The sequence below is a fragment of the Bos grunniens genome, chromosome 5 (genome assembly GCF_055505025.1).
Source record: "Bos grunniens cultivar Pamir isolate PY7600 chromosome 5, Bosgru_T2T1.0, whole genome shotgun sequence".
NCBI lineage: Eukaryota > Metazoa > Chordata > Mammalia > Artiodactyla > Bovidae > Bos > Bos grunniens.
In genome coordinates, this window is record NC_141169.1 from 57,220,505 (window position 1) to 57,243,075 (window position 22,571).

Below are 22,571 nucleotides of genomic sequence, written 5' to 3' on the forward strand. Positions count from 1 at the left end.
AAAAATAAAATGCTTCAATTTCGACTAACATTTACTGAACACTTATTACATGCTAGGCCCTTTGCTAGGCTTTCACCGTGTGAGTCATTTAATTGGAAGCACCTGATGCATAGAAAGAACTCATGCTTTGGGGTAAGACCTGGGTTGGAACCACAGCCCAGCCCAAGAAACTGAAATCTTGGGCAGGTTCCTTTTTCTGTCTTAATTTTGGCTTCTTTATAAATGAAGCTATTTATCTTCCAGGATGTTGTGAGGAATAAAAAAGATTCTCTTAATCTTCGCATGGATTTAGCTCCCTGCCACCCCCCCCCCACCCCCCCCAAAAAAAATCCTACCCTACGACTACATTTTTAAACGTTAATGTTTATTCCTTATAAAACTGTTAACAGAATTTTTTGTATAGCTTCCGTTTTAAATCATTTAAGACTTTGGAAGACAGTCGTTTTAAGTTTCCCACAACGGAAAGATAATGGTGAACAGCAAAGAAAGAAAACAGAAGGAATCTGAGAGAGTTTCGATGGAAATAACAAGTTTGGTCAAGACTGTCTCGCCCATTCTGATTTTCTATTGGTTAAGCTTACCATCAATCGGTCCAGTTGTAAATAAAGTGGAGACGGAAGCATGTTGTTAAGGGGCGGGATCTTCCTGTCGCCATTGCTACGGTGAGAACATGTTTTCTTATAGGCTGAAAGATACCATTTTCCGCCCTCCCGCATCAGTTGCTAAGAGGCGGGACTATAGGGTGCAAAAAGGACTGTGTGCTCGAAGCACCGCCCATCCGATTGGGTGATAGGGGGTGGGCCTTGTAGCGGATAGGCTGCTGGTCCTGCCTGTTCCGGGTTAGTTGCCGGGGAGAGGCACGTGAGGAGGAGGAGGCTTGAGGAGACCATGGCGGGAGGAATGAAAGTGGCGGTATTGCCGGCAGTTGGTGCCGGGCCCTGGAGTTGGGGGGCCGGGAGTTGTGGGGCAGTGCGGCTGCTTCTGGTCCTCTTCGGCTGCTTTGTCTGCGGCTCAGGTACTGCGAGCAGCAGCTGCCAAGGGGGCGGGTGCCGAGGGTTTATGTTTAGAAAGGTGGAGTGTCCCCAGGGCGTGGGCCGTTATTCTGCTGAGGGGCGCGGGCGTGGTGCGGAGAAAGGAGCTACATCCTAGACGAATTGGGCGCCTGCCTTGAGGGGCCAGAGGCCCTAGGGGCGGCTTGCGGGAACTATCCAGAATCGGGAGGAGCCTGGAGCCCTTTTGGCGGAGACATAGAGGCCTGCACTGGGTGAAAAGCGGTCCTGGGGGCTCCGTCTTGCTTCACTGGCTTCCTCGATTTCTTTCTTAAAAGGAAGGTGACCCGAGGACCGAATGGACAGAGAGCACTGCCATTGGAAAGGGAGCATCCTGTTCATTCAGAAAATTAGCAACACCTGAGCATATGCTGTCAGGACTCAGGGAACAATGGCTGAGCAGATGATTGTAGTTCACTGAAATGTAATGATCTCTTATCAATAACTTGCGGACTTGTAAGATCCTGGCCCCTACCGGCCTTATGGGACCGATGTGGAGCAGTTAAATTCCAGTTTCCGAAAAGAGAGAAACGTTAGTTAATGTCTAGTAATTTTCTTTTGTAAATTTATTCATCCTCAAGCGAACTTTCTTGATGACTGCTGCTGCTTAGTTGGCTTTGGACTGGGATGAAATTATTTTCCTTTTCCGCTTTATTTCAGAAAACCTAGGGTGTGTTTGTAAAAAAAAAAACCTCCTTCGAACCTTATTAATTGCACGACAGAAAGATAAGTTTGGAAGCTTCCACTGGAGGAAGTTGAGACTCTTGGGGTTAAGGGTAACCATATCTTGTAAACACATACGCTTTCTCTCCTCTCCCATCGTTTGCTGCCTCTTTCTTCTTGATTATCCTGAGCTACAGCTTTAAGATTATCTCTCAACCTTAAGGATACACAGAACTAGTTTCAAAGTGCAGCGACCGTCTGAAACATTTTTTTTTTTTTTTAAGGGAGAGGGATATAGGTATCCAAGTAGACACTTTTTCCAGAGTCAGGGTCCAGAGTATCATTTGAAGGACTGCATAATGATCGGAATGACCTTTGACCAGATGTTTAACCGTAGAAGTTTGTGTATTGTGGAGATGAAAGTATTTATTCCAAAATGCTCCTCCTTAGTGCTCAGTTAGTAGTCTCAAGCTTTCTTTAATAAGATGAATGGGGACTTTTTGGCTTGGAGAAGGGTAAACTCAGGGAATACTTGTTTTTCGTGGCCTAGTGGATGATGTAGGTGGTAGCTACAAAAGACAGTCATGTAACAGCTTTCTAAAGTGAGAGGTACCTAAAGAGAGAATGGAGTACTTCAAAAGACAAGAGTTCTTTCTCACTGAAGGTTGTTGAATTCGATTATAAAAATCATTTTAATTTATTTTAGATTAGTTGACAAGAACAATTAAGCATAAAGAAGTAGAAAAAACATTCACTTTATTTTGTCAGAGTCAGTCCGTTAAAGCACTCTTTCTTCTGGTCTGTTTCTATGTGCTTTTAATTTAAAAAATTTTGTTTGAATTTACAATACATTAACTGTCAGCAGTCCAGTTCTCTTCCTTGGAGGCCACCAGTTGTTACCAGAGGTAGTTTTCTTATTTGGTTTTGTAGCATAAGCGTTTTCCTTTGTCATTTAAAAGTCTTCATTAAAGTTATTCTACTTTTATGCTATGGACAAATTTTTTTTTTTTTTAAGAATAGATTCTTAAAAATGGCTAAAATATGTTTAAGACCCTTGAAACATCTTGCTAAAATATTTTTCTGAAAATATGTGCCAGTTTATACTACTATCAGCTCTATTTGTTTGTGACCCGTATCCTTGCCAGCACTGGATATTCCAGACTGAAACACCTTTGCTAATTTGGTAGATTGAAAGTGGTATCTTAATTATTTTGAATTTCTTGCATTAATTGTGAAGTAGCATCTTTCAAGTGCTCATTAGTTATTTAATTATCTGTTTAGACATATTTTTTAGAGTGTGTGTCCTTTGCTCTTGGTCTGTTTATTGTGATTACTATTTATTGGGGTTTTTGTGTACTTTTAAAATCAATTGATGAACCTTTTTAACATATTAAGGATATATATTTTATAATTATTTATTACAAAACTTTAATGTTTGTCCCTTTTTATCTTTTTTATTTAGATCTTTTTAAATAGAAGAGTTATATTTTTATGTGGTTGCTAGATTTTATTCTTTTTTAAATTTTTATTTGGTTAAACAGAACCATGTGTGATCTTAGTTTCCCGACCAGGGATTGAACCCAGGCTCTGGCAGTTAAAGTGTGGAGTTCTAACCACTGGACCGCCAGGGAGTCCTAGGCATTTTAGTTCCCCAACTAGGGAGCACACCCACACCTTCTTGTATTGGAAGCATGGAGTCTAACCACTGGACCGCCAGGGAAGTTTCTTGATTTTATTCTTTAGATTTATTTCCATTGCTTTTATACTTAAAGAGCCTTCCAGAATTGAGTTTTTATATGTGTATATTTTGTAGTACAATTTAATTATTTTTCATTTTACTTTTTAACCAATGATTAATGTTAGCATTTGGTGTGAGGTGAGTAACTAGATGAATTTTGTTTTCCAGATAACTGTCAATTGTCCCAGCATCCCATTGAATAATCTATTGCTAAGCCCACTAACTTAATGATGCTAGTTTTTAAAGAGAATTTTAAACTGCCTTTAAGTATGAACTGGATTACCTCTTGACATAAATGATTAGAGGCTATTTAAGAATTAGAGGAGGTGGTTTTTCATGACTTTTTTAGGTCTTTTCTGGTCCTCAAATACTATGAATCATTTTCATTACCTTCTACCAGTAAGATGTTAAAAGATCAGTGCTGTTGATTGAAAAGTTGATGAATATAAGTAAATAAGAAGTTTCTAACTTTTGAGTAGCTAGTTCATGGGTAAATACAAGCAAGCAAGTTGTGATCCACTAAATTCCAAGAAGAATTCGATCTTTGGGCTTAAAAGGCATTTTTAAATTTATTTTTTGACTACCTTGTGGCATTGGAGATCTTAGTTCCCTGACCAGAGATCGAGCCCATGTCCCCTGCTGTGGAAGCTTAGAGTCCTAACCACTGGACTGCCAGGGAATTCCTCCCAAAGTGCTGCCTCTTATAAAAATGTTTTATTTCTTTAGGAAAATGACATTGAATTTATGTATTTAGTTTTATCTTTTTATTTATTTTTGGCTGCACTGGGTCTTTGTTGCTGTGAGGGTATCTTTTCTAGTTATGGCAAATGGGGGCTACTCTCTAGCTGTAGTGTGGGCTTCTCATTGCGTGGCTGCTCTTGTTGCAGAGCATGGGCTCTAGGCACTGGGCTCAGTAGTTATGTCACATGGGCTTAGTTGCTTCTCTTCATGTGGGATCTTCTGGGATCAGGGGTTGAACCCATGTCTTCTGCATTGGCAGGTGGATTCTTTACCATTGAGCCACCAGGGAAGCCCCTGAAGAATTTTAAAATTGTCTTAAAAATACTAATTCCTTTTCCTGGCATTAAGTTTTTCAAATGGCCTATGCTATTGACATATTATTTGTATCTTACTGTTTCCCTGGTGGCTCAGATGGTAAAGAGTTTACCTGCAGTACAGAAGACTCTCCCTGGGTTGGGAAGATCCCATGGAGAAGGAACTGGCAACCAGTATTCTTACCTGGAGAATTCCATGGACAGAGGAGCCTGGTGGGCTACAGTCCATGGAGTCACAAAGAGTCTGACACAACTGACCGACTAACACACACACTTTCTTGAAAATGTGTTTAAAGATGAGTTGTGTTACATTACTTGCTATAGGAGAGGAGTTAATAAAGTTAATAAACTCTTGGGTTTTTAAAAATTTATTTGTAACCACAATAGTTTTAAGTTTCACAAATTTTACTTTCTTACAGTCTCCAGAAGAAAATAAACTTTTGATTCAAATTTATGAGTGGGTGTTCTTTCAGTATATTTGTGGATTTGCTAGTGAAACAAATGTCAGTAGAATTTTGGAAAGGTTTCACTTTGTGAAAAATAGGCTTGGAGGAAATCCAAACTACTATTGAACACTAGTAAGAAGTTTATAGATGGGGTTCAGGATATTCTACCCCAAAATATGGCACCTTGGCATACTGAATATTTGAAGCTGAAGGAGTCTGAGAAAACAACAGAAGCTGAAAAGTCACTCTGACCTTCCCCACTTTGCCATTTTTCCTTGAAATAGGCCATAAAATCCTCATGTGAGAGGTGCCCTCCCTTACCTGAAGGAAAGGAACATCCTTAGCTTTGAAGACAAAGGGATACAAAGAAGAATCCTAATAAGTAGGCCTTGCTCAGTTTCCCCCACTTTACTATAGTTACCTCATACCCAACCCATCTTATTCCTCTTTGATGATGCACTCTTCTTCAAACCTAGCATAAGAGTATGTAGGTCTGTTTCTTCGGGTCTTTATTTCCCTAGAGGCTTTCATGTCACATGTGAAGTGAAAGTCACTCAGTCATGTCCGACTCTTTGCGAACCCATGGACTGTAGAGTCCATGGAACTCTCCAGGCCAGAATACTGGGGTGAGTAGCCTTTCTCTTCTCCAGGGGATCTTCCCAACCCAGGGATTGAACCCAGGTCTCCCGCATTGTAGGCAGATTCTTTACCAGCTACGCCACAAGGGAAGTCACATAAAACATTAAATAAGTATGTATGCTTTTCTCCTGTTAATATGTCTTTGTCAGTTTAATTTTCAGGCCTGGCCAGGCTCTTAAGAGGGTGAAGGAAAACTTTTCCTTCCCCCTACAAAATCAACTGAATTTTAAAATATTGAGATACAATTCGCATACCATAAAATCCACCCTTGGTTTTTGGTATGCAGTTGACCCTTGAACAACTCAGATTTGAATTGCATGAGTCCACTTACACATGGATTTTTAGTTTCAGTATATACATATTACACTTCCTGGTCTTTGGTTGGTTGAATCCACAGATGCGGAACTGTGGGTACAGAGGGCTGGTTTTTGACTGAGCAGAGAGGCGGCATCCCTACACATCTGTTGGTTAAGGGTCAGCTGTACTCATAATGTGCAGCCATCACCACTAATTCCAGAATATCTTCATTATTCCAAGGGATACCCCTGAGGAGTCATTCCCCATTCCCTTCTCCTCCCAGCCCCTGGCAACTACTAATCTGCTTTGCTTGTTGTGGATATTTACATAAATAGAATCATTTAATATGTGGCCTTTTGTTTGACTGGCTTTCATTCAGCATAATGTTTTAAAGGTTCATGTAGTATATATCAGTACTTTTTTTTGTGGCTGAATAATATTCCATCATATTGATAATAACCACTTTTTGCTTATCCATTGATCAGCTGATGAGATTTAGGGTGTTACCACATTTTGGTTATGGATATAGCTGCAGTGAAGTTTTGTGTACAGGTTTCTGTGTGAACATATTTTCAGTTCTCGGGTGTATACAAAGGAGCGGAATTGCTGTGTCTAATAACTGTTTTTGTTTTTGAGGAACTGCCAAGCTGTTTTCCAGAAAGACAGCATTTTTTATTCCCACCAGCAATGTGTGAGGGTTACAGTTTCTCCACATCCTTGCCAACTGTGGTTATTGTCCTCTTTTTTTCTTTGGTTTAGCCATCCTACTGAGTGTGAAGCGGCATTTTATTGTGATTTTGACGTGCATTTCCATAGTGATTAATGATGTTGAGCCTTTTTTTCATTATGCTTATTGGCCATTTGTATATTTTCTTTCAAGAAATGTCTATTCAAATCCTTTATGTAATCTAAAAATTTTTTTTTCTTCTCTTTTTGTTGAGTTATAGTAGTTCTTTATATATTCTGGATACTAGACCCTTATCAGATAAATGACTTACAAATATTTTCTCCCACTTTGTGGGTTGTCTTTTCATTTTCTTGATAGTGGCCTTTGAAACAAAGTTTTTAAATTTTTTGAAGCCATTGTCTAATCCAAGGTCACAAAGATTTACACACTTGTTTTTTTTCCTTCTAAGTATTTTGTAGTTTTTGCTCTTAATGTTTAGGTTTAGGACTGAATTTAACAGTTCAGTTCAGTCGCTCAGTCGTGTCCGACTCTTTGCGACCCCATGAATCGCAGCACGCCAGGCCTGTGTGTCCATCACCAACTCCTGGAGTTTACCCAAACTCATGTCCATCGAATCGGTGATATCATCCAGCCATCTCATCCTCTGTCATCCCCTTCTCCTGCTGCCCCCAATCCCTCCCAGCATCAGGGTCTTTTCCGATGAGTCAACTCTCCAATACTTTGAGGTGGCCAAAGTATTGGAGTTTCAGCTTCAGCATCAGTGCTTCCAATGAACACCCAGGACTGATCTCCTTTAGGATGGACTGCTTGGATTTCCTAAAATTAGTCAGCTTCACTCTAAAATTGTGTCATTGCCTTTGTGCTTGTATAACTTTGGTTTTCTAAGTTTTGGTGGAGGTTTTTGTTTTGGGGTGTTTTGTTAGTTTATTTAGATCTTTCCCCCTTTACACTAAGAACCAAAGTGATAACTACATTTCCACTTAGAGTAGCATTTAATGAGTTGATATATACAATATGGTACAAGGAAGATACTGAAATGTTCTGTGGTAAAGAAGGTAGCTTGTGCAGACTGCTGCTGCTGCTGCTGCTGCTGTGTCGCTTTAGTCGTGTCCGACTCTGTGCGACCCCATAGACAGCAGCCCACCAGGCCTCCCATCCCTGGGATTCTCCAGGCAAGAACACTGGTGGGGGTTGCCATTTCCTTCTCCAGTGCATGAAAGTGAAAAGTGAAAGGGAAGTCGCTCAGTCGTGTCCGACTTTAGCGACCCCATGGACTGCAGCCTACCAGGCCCCTCTGTCCATGGGATTTTCTAGGCAAAAGTACTGGAGTGGGGTGCCATTTCCTTCTCCGTGTGCAGACTGAGGTGGGAAGATTCTGAGGGTGGTCACCTGTTAACCTTAACTTAGCTGAGTTTGAATATAAACTCCTGAGGATACCTCTTCTGTTTTGGTAAAATCTAAGGGACTGCATATGTTAATTGGTCGCTTTTAAAACTTGAAACAAAAACAGCTAGGAAAAAGAAACTTTGCAGTCTTTTAGTATCTGTTTAAAGTACTTCAAATACAAAAGATGTTGCTAATTTTGTTCATCCTACTCAGGAAAGGAATAGAGGAAATCACTGGATGGGTTACTTTAGCTATGCCTTTATAAGGAAAACAGGACCTGGTATGAATCTCACTTAAGCAATTTATTAGCTCTGTGGCTTTGGACTAAGTACTTAATTGTTCCTAAATATCAGTTTCCTCATTTATAAAAATGAATATTATGAGAGTGCCTACCTGATAGCATTGTTGGGAGGGTTAAATGAAACACATATTGTCTGTCTTAATACACACATAATAGTGGATTTTATTATTACTCATCCTGGATTAGTGACTATTTATAATATATTTTAAAATTACATTTGACAAAAACAAGACTCTGCCTTACTCCTTCTCCCATCTTAGTTTTCTTCTTTGTGTCAGTCCCTGATATTTTAACCCAGCTTTTAGAAAGTAGTCAGTTTAATTTTTTTAAACTTTAGAAAGTTTAAAAACTTTTAGAAAGTAGTCAGTTTAATTCTATTCATGAAATGAGTTATGGTTATTAGTTTGTTTTGTTATATTTAATTGTTATTTTCTTTAATTGTTATTTTTTTTCTTTGCATAAAGCCGGAATTGATTTAAACGTGGTCACGCTTCGGGAATCCGAAATTCTTTTTATGAATACCAGTCGACAATCCTGTTACAAAAATGTGCTTATCCCAAAGTGGCATGATATATGGACACGGATACAGGTAATGATTTCGAGGCTCTGGGGAGTGGCAGATTTTGTGAATATTTGATTAGTGAGTACTTTGACACTTAATTCACTTTTCACAATTAAAATATATATATATATATATATAAATATATAAAATTAACAACCTTGATAAGATTGCAGTTATTCTTAATCTCATCAGTGTTCTCATCAGTAAAGCATTTATCCCTACTTTGTGTTCCTCTCTCTGTTCCTTTAAGTGGCCCACAATACTTGACCCTGAAGTAAACTTCCTTCCTCCTTTTCCCCAAGAGACTATTTTCTTCTCTTCCCGGGCTCCTTTTACACACACACACCCCTCTTTCTTTTTAAAGGCCTCATGCCTTCTTTGGGCTGGAAACTGTTGTGTGCTTGTCAGGATGTACACTCTGCCTTGCTGCTCCTATTGTGTTTTGATTCTGCACAAGATGTTGCATAAATGCCCTGAACTGGTTTCCCCTTGATAGAATGACTTTGGTCTCTTTTATTTCATAACACTGTTGAGCCACCTGGCAAGCAAGAGCGTCTGGCTGTACTGATTAAACAAAATGAGTCCTTTGGAAATGTTTCTGCTGCTATAAGCATAGTCACTGATCAGAGCATTTGTTCACATCAAAAAACACAAGGGTGGGCTTTTTCAAAAAATTCTCTTTTTTCATTGTCTGATATAAAGATCATATTCCATCTGGGGCACATTATAACCAACATTTACCCATAGTCCGTAATTTGTGACAAAGGGTTGAACTCAGCCTGTCATTATGGGAAACATTTTTGGTGCTGTTTACGCCTGGCAGTTTTCTTTATATTCTGGACCCTTGCTTTGTATGATCTTTCATAAATAGCTGTATTGGTAACTCTTTCAACTTAGAAGTCTTTTTTTTTTTTTACCCCTATGCTCTAGCCTAATAGATTCAGATCATGTTAACAATAAGACATTCTAACAGTTGCCTCTGAGCCATGTGCAGTGCTATTTGCCTAATTATCTTTTAGCTGCTTTTATCTCCATATTTCTCATAAGCCTGTGAAAAGCCAGTGCCATTAATGATTTAGCTATTTATTCTAAAGGGTTTTTTTTTGTTTTTTTTTTTACAAATTGTATTTGGAAAAAGTTTAAATTCCTACTTCCTTCTTTCTCATCCTGATTTTGCTCATGTTACAGATCCGGGTAAATAGTTCCAAACTGGTACGAGTTACCCAGGTGGAGAATGAAGATAAACTGAAGGAGCTAGAGCAGTTTAGTATCTGGAACTTTTTTTCCTCCTTTTTAAAAGAGAAATTGAATGACACCTATATTAATGTGGGTCTATACAGCACAAAAACCTGCCTCAAAGTTGAGATTTTAGAGGAAGATACCAAGTACAGTGTCATTGTGACTCGGAGTAAGTCTTACCTCTGTTTTTCTGATGGATTCTATGGTGAGAAGAGACTGAGCTTTGGAGGGTATAATTAGTGAGAGAAGTCAGTCCAAGACAGCTCCATTTTGGTTCTGATTATAACCTGAATATACCACTGCTCCAAACATTGCAGACAGACTCCACCCCTCATAAAAGCCTTTAGGCCTAGATTTGAGACTTCACCATGTCTTTCATTCTGAGTACTTCCTTACTTGGATTGTGAAGGCTTGAATTCCTAATACTTCCAGTGGCTCTGAGCTGATATACCTAGAATTCTTCAGAGTTGGATAGATGTATTCCTGTCTTTTGGGCTCTTTAACTGTAGGCCTGTATATTTCAGCCTACATTTAAAGACATGAATGGTTAAATCAAACTGAGAATAAAATAGACCTGAATACCTCACAAGCAAAAGAATATATGTGGAACCATAAATATGAAGATCACTGCAGTTTCAGGCTTATTCAGTATAACTGGGAGTTTTCCCTTCTCTGGATGTGTCTGAGAAAGTTTCACAGAAGAGGCAGATCATTATCCTGTTGAATTCTCTGACTTTTGGTCTTTTCTTGGTAACTGCTCACCCAGGAGAATAATGTTGTGAGCAGTAGAAGTGTTCCTGGGTTTTGCTACGAAATTTGTTGTGCGCTTTTAACTGTCCTAGAGTTCCATAGTTCTTTCGTTGAACAGGATCAGCCTCTTTTTTTGGTGTTCCCTTTGCATTTACTGATCCCTCTTGCTCCTGTCTGTGGACCTCCCCTAGACTCAGCTCTTGAATGGGAAAGCTGTGGGAGTGACTGGTACACCAGTAAGGGACTTGTGCTTGGGCTCCCTGGTCCTGGGCAATCAGATTGAGTGTAGGCTTTTCCAACACAGTGCTCAGATATCGTCAAAAGAAGTAGGTGGTGGTGTTGGTCAAGAAAAGCAGCCCCTTAGAGAACAACAGAGGGCCCTGACCCAGAGTTCTGGGCTAATCCGAGCCTGTGTGACTTAAGGCTTGAAAACCAGGGTGGTGGAGACCCCTTGTGGGCAGTTGCATGAAGTGCTGATGGTACTATGGCTCCAACCAAAGCAGAGCTTAGCTTCCTTTAGCCTTAGCGTAGGTAGCCAAAACAAAATAAACTCTTCAGGGAAGTATAGACAGAGACCTAATTATACTTTCTTTTTGGAAGGGTGCCAGGCTTTGTGTGGAATGCTGTTAAAATGCTGTTTAGGTGGGCTGTTTGCATTTATTAGCTGACCAGTGATGCCAACATTGCCTTTTATTCTGTAATGCTTTAAATTGTTCGGTTCCCTTGTTAAGCATAAATATTTTATTTATTTCAGGATTTGACCCCAAACTCTTCCTCATTTTCCTCCTTGGACTTACGCTATTTTTTTGTGGAGACTTGCTGAGCAGGTAGGTTCTAAGGCTAGAGGGCGGAAGGAGGATGCTCAGACCTACCCGCTTGACTTCTATCATGAAGTCTTAAAGTGCTGCCATTCCCTTTATGGATGGACTAAGTCATTATCTGCTTCAATCATTACAAAATACTTTAATGTGTGTTATTATTTTTATTTTTTCTTGTATTAATAAGATTGGCAATAATGAAATTCCCCTATTAGGTTACCCATAATATGATGGGATTTAGCCAATATATCACCATCCTTCTACCATTAGCCATATTTAGCCCTCATTTTTACAGGGTTGTGTTTTACATTTTACAGGATGAGTTTCATGCTGTTCAGAGGTAAAGAAGCAAGGATCAATCACTTAACTCATTTCCTGCCTGTAGAAACCCACTAGCTAAGATAGGTGAAACAGGCATGTACAAATACAAAGGAAACACATAGTCTCCCTGATAGCTCAGATGGTAAAGAAGCTGCCTGTAATGCAGGAGACTGGGTTCAATTCCTGGGTCGGGAAGATCCCCTGAAGGAGGGCATGGCAACCCACTCCAGTATTCTTACTTGGAGAATTCCATGGACAGAGGAGCCTGGCCGGCTACAGTTCATGGAGTTGTAAAGAGTCGGATATGACTAGTGACTAACCCCCATGCGCACAGATAACAAACATTCAGCAGAGATAGAATCAACATTAACTTTGTATACAAGGAGAATATTTGTGAAGTAGTGAATGAAAGCTTAACCAATTGAAGTTCAGCTGGAGTGAGGTTGTTGGAAGTTGTTCCTTATTTTGGGGATCCTGAGAGAAATTCAAAATGAAGGAGGAATATTTGGTAGAAAGAGCCTAGACTAAGAGTAGGAGCTCTCTGTTCTATGCCCTTTGGGGTAAGCAATTCAGTTCTTGTTATTAGTTTCCACTTGGCAGTCCTCTTATCCCTTTCTTCTCCCCAGAGAAGCTGTGCAGTTCCCAGAAGAAAGATTCTCATTAAAAATTGGGTGGGGAGCAGTTCTGGGGATGGGAGCTGGAGACTAAGCAGAGGTTTATTGTTGGGGTGTATTTGAGGGGCTGACATTGGTACTAATCCTTATAATTTGGCAGCAACTACACTGTACTGGTCTCTTTAGTTTTCTGACCTCAAATGTTGAGCAAATACCTGTTCTCATCTTGTACCTTTTTCCTACCTTTTGGCTGGGATTGTGGTCTGGTTTGAACAGTGTCATGTGTGAAGAATACAAATGTAGTAATGAAATGAATTTTCTCTCTGCAGAAGTCAAATCTTCTACTATTCTACTGGGATGAGTGTGGGAATTGTGGCCTCTTTACTAATCATCATTTTTATAGTATCCAAGTTTATGCCCAAGGTAAGTGGCAGAATCCTCGCATGCAATCAGGATGAGCTTGGGTAGATGAAGGATTGTTTTCTTGGATAATCTTACAGCACTGAAAATTTGCATTGATGGCTGATAAATCAATGTCCTACTTTTTCCTTGTTTCAGAAAGATACTTTCCATGATGAAACTTGGAGCCTGATGGCATACAATCTCTCCCTTTTTATTTGAAATCCTGTGTAGAGTGTGTGTGTGTGGGGTGGTTAAAGTGTTTTTCCTGTTTATTAATTATATACATTATATAGCCAGGCTTTTAAGTTATTTAGCATCTCATTTTCCCAGTGTTCTTTGCACACTGTATAATTTTAAGTGTAAAGTACATATTTTTAAGAGAGATGTTTTGTGCATTTTTAGTAGGTTGAATTTTTTTTTTAAATTGCAGTTCCATTTTGCTTCTTGTATGTAGGGAAAGCCTGTTGTAACTTTTTGCTTTCACTTCTACTCTGTTTTAGAAAAGTCCCATTTACATCATCCTGGTAGGAGGCTGGTCCTTTTCTCTGTACCTCATTCAACTAGTTTTTAAAAATTTACAAGAGATCTGGAGGTGTTACTGGCAGTATCTTTTAAGTAAGTGTTATTGGTTTTGCTTTCCTTTTTATATGTTTATAGGCTGTTTTAGTTAATTTGATCATGAAAAGATATTGCCTGCTTATGGAGTTTAATAGTCTATGCCATTTTATTAACTTGTAAAAATCATAGTTTTTATTTCTAACTCTACAGTTGTCACCTTTTCTTAAATTAAGATGATGCTGCTAGGGAGAAGACTAATTTGTTGGGGTTTATAGGTATATCTCTCTTTATGCATAGACATCTTTCTGAAAAGCTGTAAATTGACTTTTGAATATAATTGTATTTTAAATTCACTTGAGGACCTTAAGAAGTAAAGGACTCTATAGTGAACACTATCTGTAAAACAAGAAAAGAATCCTTTGGTTGTAAAGATAGTAACTCTTAATCTATCCTTTGAGAAGGAATTAATTTGGATTTTCATATATTAGGTTTTTGAAACAGACTATTTTAGAGTTGTTCAACATGTAGCTTTAATTCCCCATTTGAGAATTAAATAAGTTTGAGACAACAGAAATGATAGAAACTTAAAAGAGATGAATATATATGAATAATGAAGGAAGTATGAATAATTGAATAAAGATCTTATCCATTTTCCTGGTTCAGTAGGTGCTATATAGTGAATTTACTGCTGCTCCCCAGACGGGATATTTTTACCAATTGTAGATGAAAAAAGAATGTCTTCTGATAACTCTCCTCATAGGCTATGTGCTCGCAGTTGGATTCATGAGTTTTGCAGTCTGTTACAAGTATGGGCCTTTGGAGAATGAACGAAGTATCAACCTGCTGACCTGGACCTTGCAGCTGCTGGGCCTGTGTTTCATGTATTCCAGTATCCAGATACCACACATTGCCCTTGCCATTGTCGTCATTGCACTGTGTACTAAGAACCTGGACTACCCTATTCACTGGCTGTACATCACCTACAGGTGACTGAAAGGCAATGTAACTTTGTACTGAAGCATGCAATGTGGGATGCAGTTGCAGCAAAAGGAAACAGGTTTTGACCTGGGAGCCTCTTTGTTAATGTCAGTTTATTGTATTATGTTTCACTTGTGTTTCTTTCAAGTCTTTCTTTTTATATTCTCTGTAAACATTTTAAAGAACTTATAAATTCTAATCATTTTATATAAAATAAAAACATCTAGTAAAGTGTCATGTGTTCCTGTTACCACTAGGTGGTGCAAAGTATATTACTTTTATGCCACATGCCTCAGTCACCTGGTTTCGGATTATGTCACACTGCCTTTCAGATTGTTTTGGGAGTCCTAGTCTTAGTTTAAGGTGTAATTCAAGCATGTGGTCACTTTTGCCTGGTGACTATGGAATGGTCATAGGTTCTGAGGTTATCCATGGTTTTTCTTTCTAGTACAGATAGTCAAAGTAATACCTTCAGTTCATGGGGAGATCCAGGTTAATGCACCACAATCTTATGCCATCATTTTCTTGTAGTTTTCCATTTATTGGGGGAGAAATATTTTGTCTATCACTTATAAGTGAATTTATTCACATTAGTGAATAATATTGACTACTCTGACTTGTCAATGGTCTAATGTGTCAGGCGTCCATTATAACTAAGGATATCTGTGGAATAAAGGTGGGAGTGATGACTCTTAATGATTTAGGCTCTCTGCTATATGCTTGACCCACTGAAGGGAGTTAAGAGATAACGATGGACGAAGATTACTGATTAATCATTCATGATGTTATTTTCGTGAGCACAGAAAGATGTGTAAGGCAACAGAAAAGACTGTCCCCCCCCGTCTTCTGACAGAAGAAGAATACCGGCTACAAGGAGAGGTGGAGACCCGAAAGGCTTTAGAGCAGCTTAGAGAATACTGCAACAGTCCAGACTGCTCAGCTTGGAAGACTGTTTCTCGAATTCAGTCTCCAAAGAGGTAAACAAACTCTTGGCCAGAAGTACCAGGCATCTGTCAGGGTAATCATGACGCTAGAGTTTTAATAGAGACTATATTTCTATAATCATTTTGTATTTGTGGCTTTGTTTTCTTGTTCTTCTAGGAGTAGTCAAGGGAAGGTTACGTATATCATATGTTTAGCCGTAGCCATTTTCTGATTCCTCAAGGAACTATTTACTCTAACTTTGATTGTAGCATTGAAATGAGAAGATTCTAGTACAATATTAAGTTTCTCCTCTTACAGTTTTGTGTTGCTCTCTGAATGTTTAATATATTTTTTGAGGTGAGAGGGATCCTTGGAAGCAGTCATACCAATGAATATATGAAACTTCAGTTTGGAATCTTGATGGCATAAAGTTTATAGGGCCATAAACACAAATAAATGTGCAATGCTCCTTAATCTTATCAAGGATTACAGATAACTGAAGGAACTTTAGCACTTCCATAACTAAAAAGGGTAAGCAGACTTCCATAACTTGAAAGTGCTTGTTAAGCAGGATGGTGTTGCAGGGAATATCCGCCTACGACCCTAGTTTTCCTCCTCTTCTCATTTCTTGCTTTGGTCTACTTACCTGCCAGAGGAAGGATAAGGCTGGGAGCTAGGCTCAGTATCATTTGAGCTGAGAGCACATCAAGATTTCAATTTGTTCTTATTTTGAAAGAAAACAGGGTGGAAGGCAGCTTCTAATGAGTAAATGAGTATTATCTTCTCTTTTCCAGGTTTGCTGACTTCGTGGAAGGTTCTTTCCACCTCACACCCAATGAGGTTTCTGTTCATGAGCAGGAGTACGGCTTAGGGAGCATTATTGCCCAGGACGAACTCTCTGAAGAAACATCCTCTGAGGAGGAGGACTCAGATTCTCGGTACCCCCTTGTCGTACAACAGAACAGCTTCCTGACTTAGGTGGATTGACTTCGTACCTCAGTGGTCCAGGTTGCGTGTGTTTGGTGTGCAATTGCTTCTCAAATCTTTGAAGCCGGGTGGGATAACTGCAGAAATTCTTCCACTGAAATTAGAGGCCTGAGTAGACCTCCCTCTGGAAATGGTCTCTGTGGGGTCCCGAGGAAGCAGAGTGGATAACGTAGTGGCTGCTTCCCAGTACATCCTGTTGGTTCAGTTCTCAGCCCGCTTTTATATTTCCGAAGAAACTAGATTGCCACAGCTAGCCCGGGGCATTCCAGTTCCTCTTTGAAGTTGGTTCAATTGTGGCATTTCAGACTCGGAAGTGATAACTGTTACATGTGAATTAATGCTTTCAGACTATGGCAGCATCTTCAGAGACAAATCCACAAATCTGAGCCTCTCTTACTTCTGCTTTCATTTCGTAACTTTAGCATAATCCTTGTTTTAACTGTTCTAAGAGGAAAATGGATTATTATTTGCCTGTCTTGTTTTTTTAAATTAACACATTAAAAAAAAAGTGAAAGTTATGTTCCATTACTAGCAAGTGCTCCAGAGCGACAGGCCTCCCACACATTTATTAATATGGGTTGTCCATTAAAGCCCCAGTAACTCTTGTGCTGAACTTTGAATTAATTCTCACACCGATGATATTCTAAGTCCTGCTTACTTTAGGAACATGCCTGCAGGCCCTTCTGTAGATGAGGTCTGTTGGGGTTTTTATTATATTGCACTGGCCAAAAAGTTCGGGATTTTCTGTAAGCTCCTTACAGAAACAAATTTTTTGGCCAACCCAGTATTTAACTTCCAATTCCAAATAGGCTTTTAGGCATCCCTTCCAATTCCTCTTTGTCCCCTTTGCCCTTTCAAGAAGGGTCTATTCTCTCATCTCTGATTATGTACACTTCAGATTGTTTTATTTCTTATATTTTCTTCTCTTTGATTTATAGCATTATTCCCACTAATTAGGAGAAGTGATCTTATTTAGGGAATTTAAATGCTTTTTACTGGTTCTCTTATTTTTCCTGTCCACTGGTCACACATCTTTGAATTGTTGTGGGATCAAGAAATTATCTCCTTTTCCTTCCCCTTCCTTTGTCTACCCATTCAATTAATACCTATTCTTAATAGTCTTTGCTTGCCACCTGTCCCTCTCCCTGCAGGAAGCCTGGCTCATTTGTGAGCCCTGAAACTATCTGTGAAGGCTCTTGATACAACATATATGTTGTAGCTGTGTGGCTGCCACAATTCGCATTGCCAGGAGACAGACTTCCAGATCATCCTTGTGCTCTGGGTGCTTGCGCAGCCATCAGGATCAGGTGTGCTTTCCTATGAACTCCTTGTACTTATTTGCAATTCCATTTCTGACCAGAGGTTCCTGCTGCCTTTTATTACAGTGGCATTGGTTTCACATTCTTTTGCCACTGGAAAGTACCCTTATAAACCAGCAATGCTATTTATGAGGGAGCAAATTCCCAAGTCTCTTGTCATTCACTTGGTTCTGTCTTTGTGATCTTCACCCTTGCACCTTGGAAAAAGCTGTAAAAAGCCAGGAAGATAGACACTGATGGCAGGAGCATAGTATTGAACTGACTGACTTACCATGTCGTGGAGAAGACAGATGATTTTTGTTAAAAATCTGCAATGAATGACTCCTTCAGACCACCCATTTAACAGATAATTTTGAAAGGCTCTGGGCTCCATTACTGACTTCCAGAATGTCAGCTCTGAGACTCCGCTCCAGGTGGCCAGTTGATTTTTTTCTGACAGTGTTTCCCACAGCTTTAAACTGTCCTAAAGTTACAACTACCTCAGTTGGCAAATAGGCTTATAGAAGAAAGTGGAAAATACAGTATTTGGACAGATGATGTGGGTTAAAATGCTTTATATTAGGAAACCTTTCTATCTTTGTAGTTATGTACATGGTAGCATTATATCCCTCTGCAGAAAACTATTAAGGCTTCTGAATTTTACTTTTTTTTGCCTCATTTATAGAAATTGAAACTTTGCATATTTAAGCATAAGCTGATTTGAAAAAATAATGCAGCTGTACAAGTGGTCTCAGGGTTCCCTTGAGACTTCAGTACTTTCGCCACATGGCCACTTAGGGATATGGTCACTTGCTTCTAGGCTAATACTTCCTGCCACCTGTCTTTATTTCAGTGAGAAAGCACTGTGAAGTAGAGAAAGATTCTCATCTTTTTCTGTTTAGTAAACTCCTTGTGATATACCACTTCCATCTCAAGACGAGTTTTTCTCACTGTGTTTGAATTTGGGGTGAGTGAAATCAAACTCGGTTTATTACTCCCTGTCTGGTAGTTGGAGAACTCAGCTGTAGGCAGTGCCAGTGACAACAGGTCCCGTTGTCGTGAGAGCTCCTCTCAGCGAAGGACGGTGCGGCTGGTGTGCCGTGTGCCCTTGCCCTGCCCTCCTGTGCAGCTCTTCCCCAGATGCCTCTGAGCCTCTGTGTGCCCGGAGATTGCTTGATTCGGTCCACCTTTAGGAGCTGCTCTTGTCTCCTGCTTGGCCACTTAGTCTGCTGGCTCAGTCAGTACTGGAGGCCCTCATTTAATTTTCTCTGGCAGTTACATTGCAGCTTCAGCATAGTCTTGTCTCTCAGACCGATCTCATCAGGAAGGATTGAAGGGATAACTGGAGTGAGCTGGACGTCAGAGCCCTCGTCTGCCGCCACGTCAGCGTCTTGCTCCACAAATATCAAGCTGCAAATTGGCCCTTGGAGTCAGGGTCTCATCAGCATCAGAAATCTATGGCCTCTAATGGATCTGATCAAGTTATATAGAGCATGCCTCCCATTAATGGGAGTACAAGTCAACTGGCTTAAAACACTTTCCCTTCACTTTTCCAGTCAGATTGCTTTCATGAGACCAATGGAATCAATGACTGAAAATATGGAAAATTTAGCACTTTTGATATCTTCTAATAAGAAATACTATCAGCCACTTCATGCCCCAAAACTAGTTTATTTCTCCCCCTAAATTCATGACTTTTATATTCTGTTGCAGAATTTTGCGGATGATACACTTTTGAGTACTGATTTTGTGCTGATAAAGTCCATTCTAGGGCCCAGCCTTTTCTTCACTGACTTGTGTTCCCTTCAACCCAGTCCCCACTTTGCATGTATGATAGACAGTTGATGAAGGAAAGCACCCAAATAGGCTAGATAGTTCCCCAGGGCCTGATTTCCGTAAAAGGCTTGGGAATGGATTATGCAATTGCCTTTCATATTTTTGTGATTCCAGAAAAAAAGATGGGCTCAGATGGATGCCTGTGTAAAAATGGTTCCTAGCTATGTACTCATAAGTTTTCTCTGAATTAAGTAGTGAAAGTTGAAGTAGGAGGAAAGGAAATTAAATGTCCTAGTATTCCTTTGGACTCAGGTCTGACATGACATATGAGATAATAACCTATATTGAAATGCCAAGAATTTTATCTGAACCAAGGAGAGGACAGTTTGACAGATTTATTATGCCTTCATGTTACATAGGCACTGAAACAAAGTAATAAACATAAAATAGCCATTGTGCAAGGCAAGTGCACCTAAAACTTTTTGTTTATGTTTTGATGTAAAAGAAATTGATCATTATTTTTTTAGGGAAACCTATGCAATTTTGGTGATCCAGTGGTATCTCTTGATAGCTTATGGATTCAGTTGCTGTTGAGGTAGATTCTAGACAGTTATTAACTTGAAAAGGGAGTTTGGTGCCTTATATGATGGGAGCCAGAACCTGCTGGGAATAAACAAAGCGAATTCACACCAGTGTCAATGCACAGCTTTAGCAGGAAGGAAATGGCACACAGCACCCCCAGATTTGGGGCTTTTGGCTCCCACACCCCCTGCCCATGTGCATCACCATCCTTTTCACACTTGACAATAACTTGAAAATGGTGAAATCACTATCTCTGCATTTTTCTGCAACATGGGCAATGTTCTTGTTAACATAATAGGTAGCTCTTAATGTAAGTATTTGAACTGTTACAGCCTGCAGTTGCCTCAGTTTATCATGTTTCTAGGATTGATGGTGGAATAGGGAGTTCCTGGGTAAGTTTTAGCCTGTGGGTAATGCCTTAGAGTTATTTTAAAAGATTTGTCATTTATATTTAAAATAAGTGTTCATGAATGTTTGAAAGGAACAAAATGATCAGGGATGACTCTTTGCCATGGGTCTCATTTTCACTCTTTTCTGTAAGAAAAATAAGCAATGTCTTATTATATATTTTTTCATTTTTATTGTTCAAGTTTGTAAGTAATCCCAATTTTAATAAAGTTTTATATACTATGTAGTGGTTTCTCTTAATGAACATGTGCTTTTCTTGTTAGGATCTCTTGTCTTCAGGTAATCAGCAATTAGCTCTTCTGGTTCATCTTTCTAGACAGGTGTTTTGCATGTTATTTATTTTCCTTTTTTTTTTTTAAAAAAACCACTTCTTCCCTTGGAATTTCCCAGTGATCTAGTGGCTGAGACTCCATGCTCCCTGTGCAGGGGGCCTGGGTTTGATCCCTAATCAGGGAACTATCAATAGATCTTGGATGCTGCAACTAAAGAATGTGCCTGCCCCAGTGAAGATCGAAGACCCCACATGCCAAAACTGAGACCTGGTGCAGCCAAATAAAAAATATTTAAAAAATAAACCACTGCTTCCCATCTTGGGTCTGTCTTGACTTCCTTGGACTGAATGGTTTCCGGGATGCCAGATCTCTAAGAGGTATTCTTAAAGGAGCAGAGGGTTATACCGCTGTACTGTCTCATAGGAAAATAATATATAGCTTATTCCTGGTCCAGGGAGCTACTTTGTACTCTAATTCTTTTTTTTTTTTTTAATGGTATAAAGGATCATTTTCTCCACTGAGGTGAGGAGAAGACCTATGGATCCAGCTGTGAGATGCCCACCAAGAGCTTCTGTTGGGTGAAAGGGAGCAGGGCTTTCATGTAGTGAGTATTAGGGGACATGGAATAAAAACTTCAACTGTGTCTTGGCCCGGCTTCTGCAGTAGGAAGGAGACTGGTGGCTTCCATTTTCTGTTTTGGCTATTTTCTTTGCTCTGGGAATCCATTCTAGACTTTGCATTAATTCTGTACCTGTCTCTTCTTATTCAGGCCACATGGAAATCTATTGTCTATTTTTTAAAGACTGTGAAATAGAATGGAAACAGGATGTGGGCCGCATGTGAATTTATGTAGATTAATGCACAGTGATGACATCTTTTCATTCTGTAACCCAACTAGGTAAATAAGAGACATTGGATGATCATCAGTGGTTGAAATAATAAAAAAGCGTTAATTGCCAGATTTATAAGATCGTAGGATTAAAAAAGGTGTGTAAAAGTAGTTCCTTTCAAACTTCAACATGCATAGGAATCATCTGGGGAGCTCGTTAAACTGAAGACATGGGATTCAGTAAGTCTGGGTTGAGGCCCAAGATTCTGCATTTCTAATAAGCTCCCAAGTGATTCAGATGCTGCTGGTCAGTGGACCTCACTTTGAGTAGCATTCTGCTTGTTGCCTGGCACGTGGTAAGTATAGCTAACTCTTCAACAACCTGGGAGGGGGGCATTGGTTAGGTTTGCTGACCCTCTGTCCAGTCAAAGCCTATCCTATAATTTTATAGTTGATGGGCCTCTGTACCTGCCATCCCACATCTGCAGACTCAGCCACCCATGGATCACGTAGTAGCAATATGTACTTACGGAAAAAATCTGAGTGGGACCAGGGAGTTCAAACCCATGTTGTTCAAAGGTCAGCTGTACTTGATCAATGTTACTAATTGATACCAGATAATTGATGAGAGTCAAAAGACCCTCTACTACCAAATACCTCTCCACCATATCTTTTTATTGTGTGACATCTTTTTAAAAAGTGAGTGTCCTGCGAGGACCAGTGAGTGTGAATTCAACAACTGTGAAGGCAGATTGCTGTCCGCTCAACTCAGGAATCAGCATCCAAGGGTTTAGAATTGCTGCTGCTTCTAGTTCTTCTTTGCCATCTTTCTGAAGTATAATTTATAAAATGATACAATTCACTAGTTTTAGATTTTGCTGAGTTTGACAAATGAAAACAGTTGTAACCACTACCAAAGTCATGATCCAGAGCATTTCCATCACCCCCAAAACTTCCCTCATGCCCCTTACACAGACTAGAAATTTTACTG

At 39.6% G+C, this 22,571-nt stretch overlaps 1 protein-coding gene across 2 annotated transcripts; it reads left to right on the forward strand.

Annotated features, from left to right (window-relative positions):
• Window positions 1–751: 751 nt before the first annotated feature.
• On the forward strand, window positions 752–20,701 carry NEMP1 (nuclear envelope integral membrane protein 1). Of its 2 annotated transcripts, XM_086400463.1 has the most exons (9): window positions 752–1,015; window positions 8,727–8,851; window positions 10,013–10,232; window positions 11,568–11,640; window positions 12,896–12,989; window positions 13,469–13,583; window positions 14,287–14,512; window positions 15,308–15,481; window positions 16,223–20,701. In XM_086400463.1, the coding sequence occupies exons 1-9, from the start codon at window positions 889–891 to the stop codon at window positions 16,404–16,406; spliced, it is 1,338 nt and encodes a 445-aa protein (XP_086256589.1). In that variant the 5' UTR covers window positions 752–888; the 3' UTR covers window positions 16,407–20,701. The 2 variants fall into 2 exon arrangements, with proteins under 2 accessions (XP_086256589.1, XP_086256590.1); XM_086400464.1 differs by lacking the exon at window positions 10,013–10,232 and having other exon boundaries at window positions 837–1,015.
• Window positions 20,702–22,571: the final 1,870 nt, after the last annotated feature.

Excerpts from the sequence above, each read along its gene's own strand:
- NEMP1 (XM_086400463.1), top strand. The coding sequence starts at position 889 with ATGGCGGGAGGAATGAAAGTGGCGGTATTGCCGGCAGTTGGTGCCGGG. Across the intron at positions 10,233-11,567 it reads CAGTGTCATTGTGACTCGGA|GATTTGACCCCAAACTCTTC; the intron begins GTAAGTCTTACC and ends TATTTATTTCAG. Across the intron at positions 11,641-12,895 it reads TGTGGAGACTTGCTGAGCAG|AAGTCAAATCTTCTACTATT; the intron begins GTAGGTTCTAAG and ends TTCTCTCTGCAG.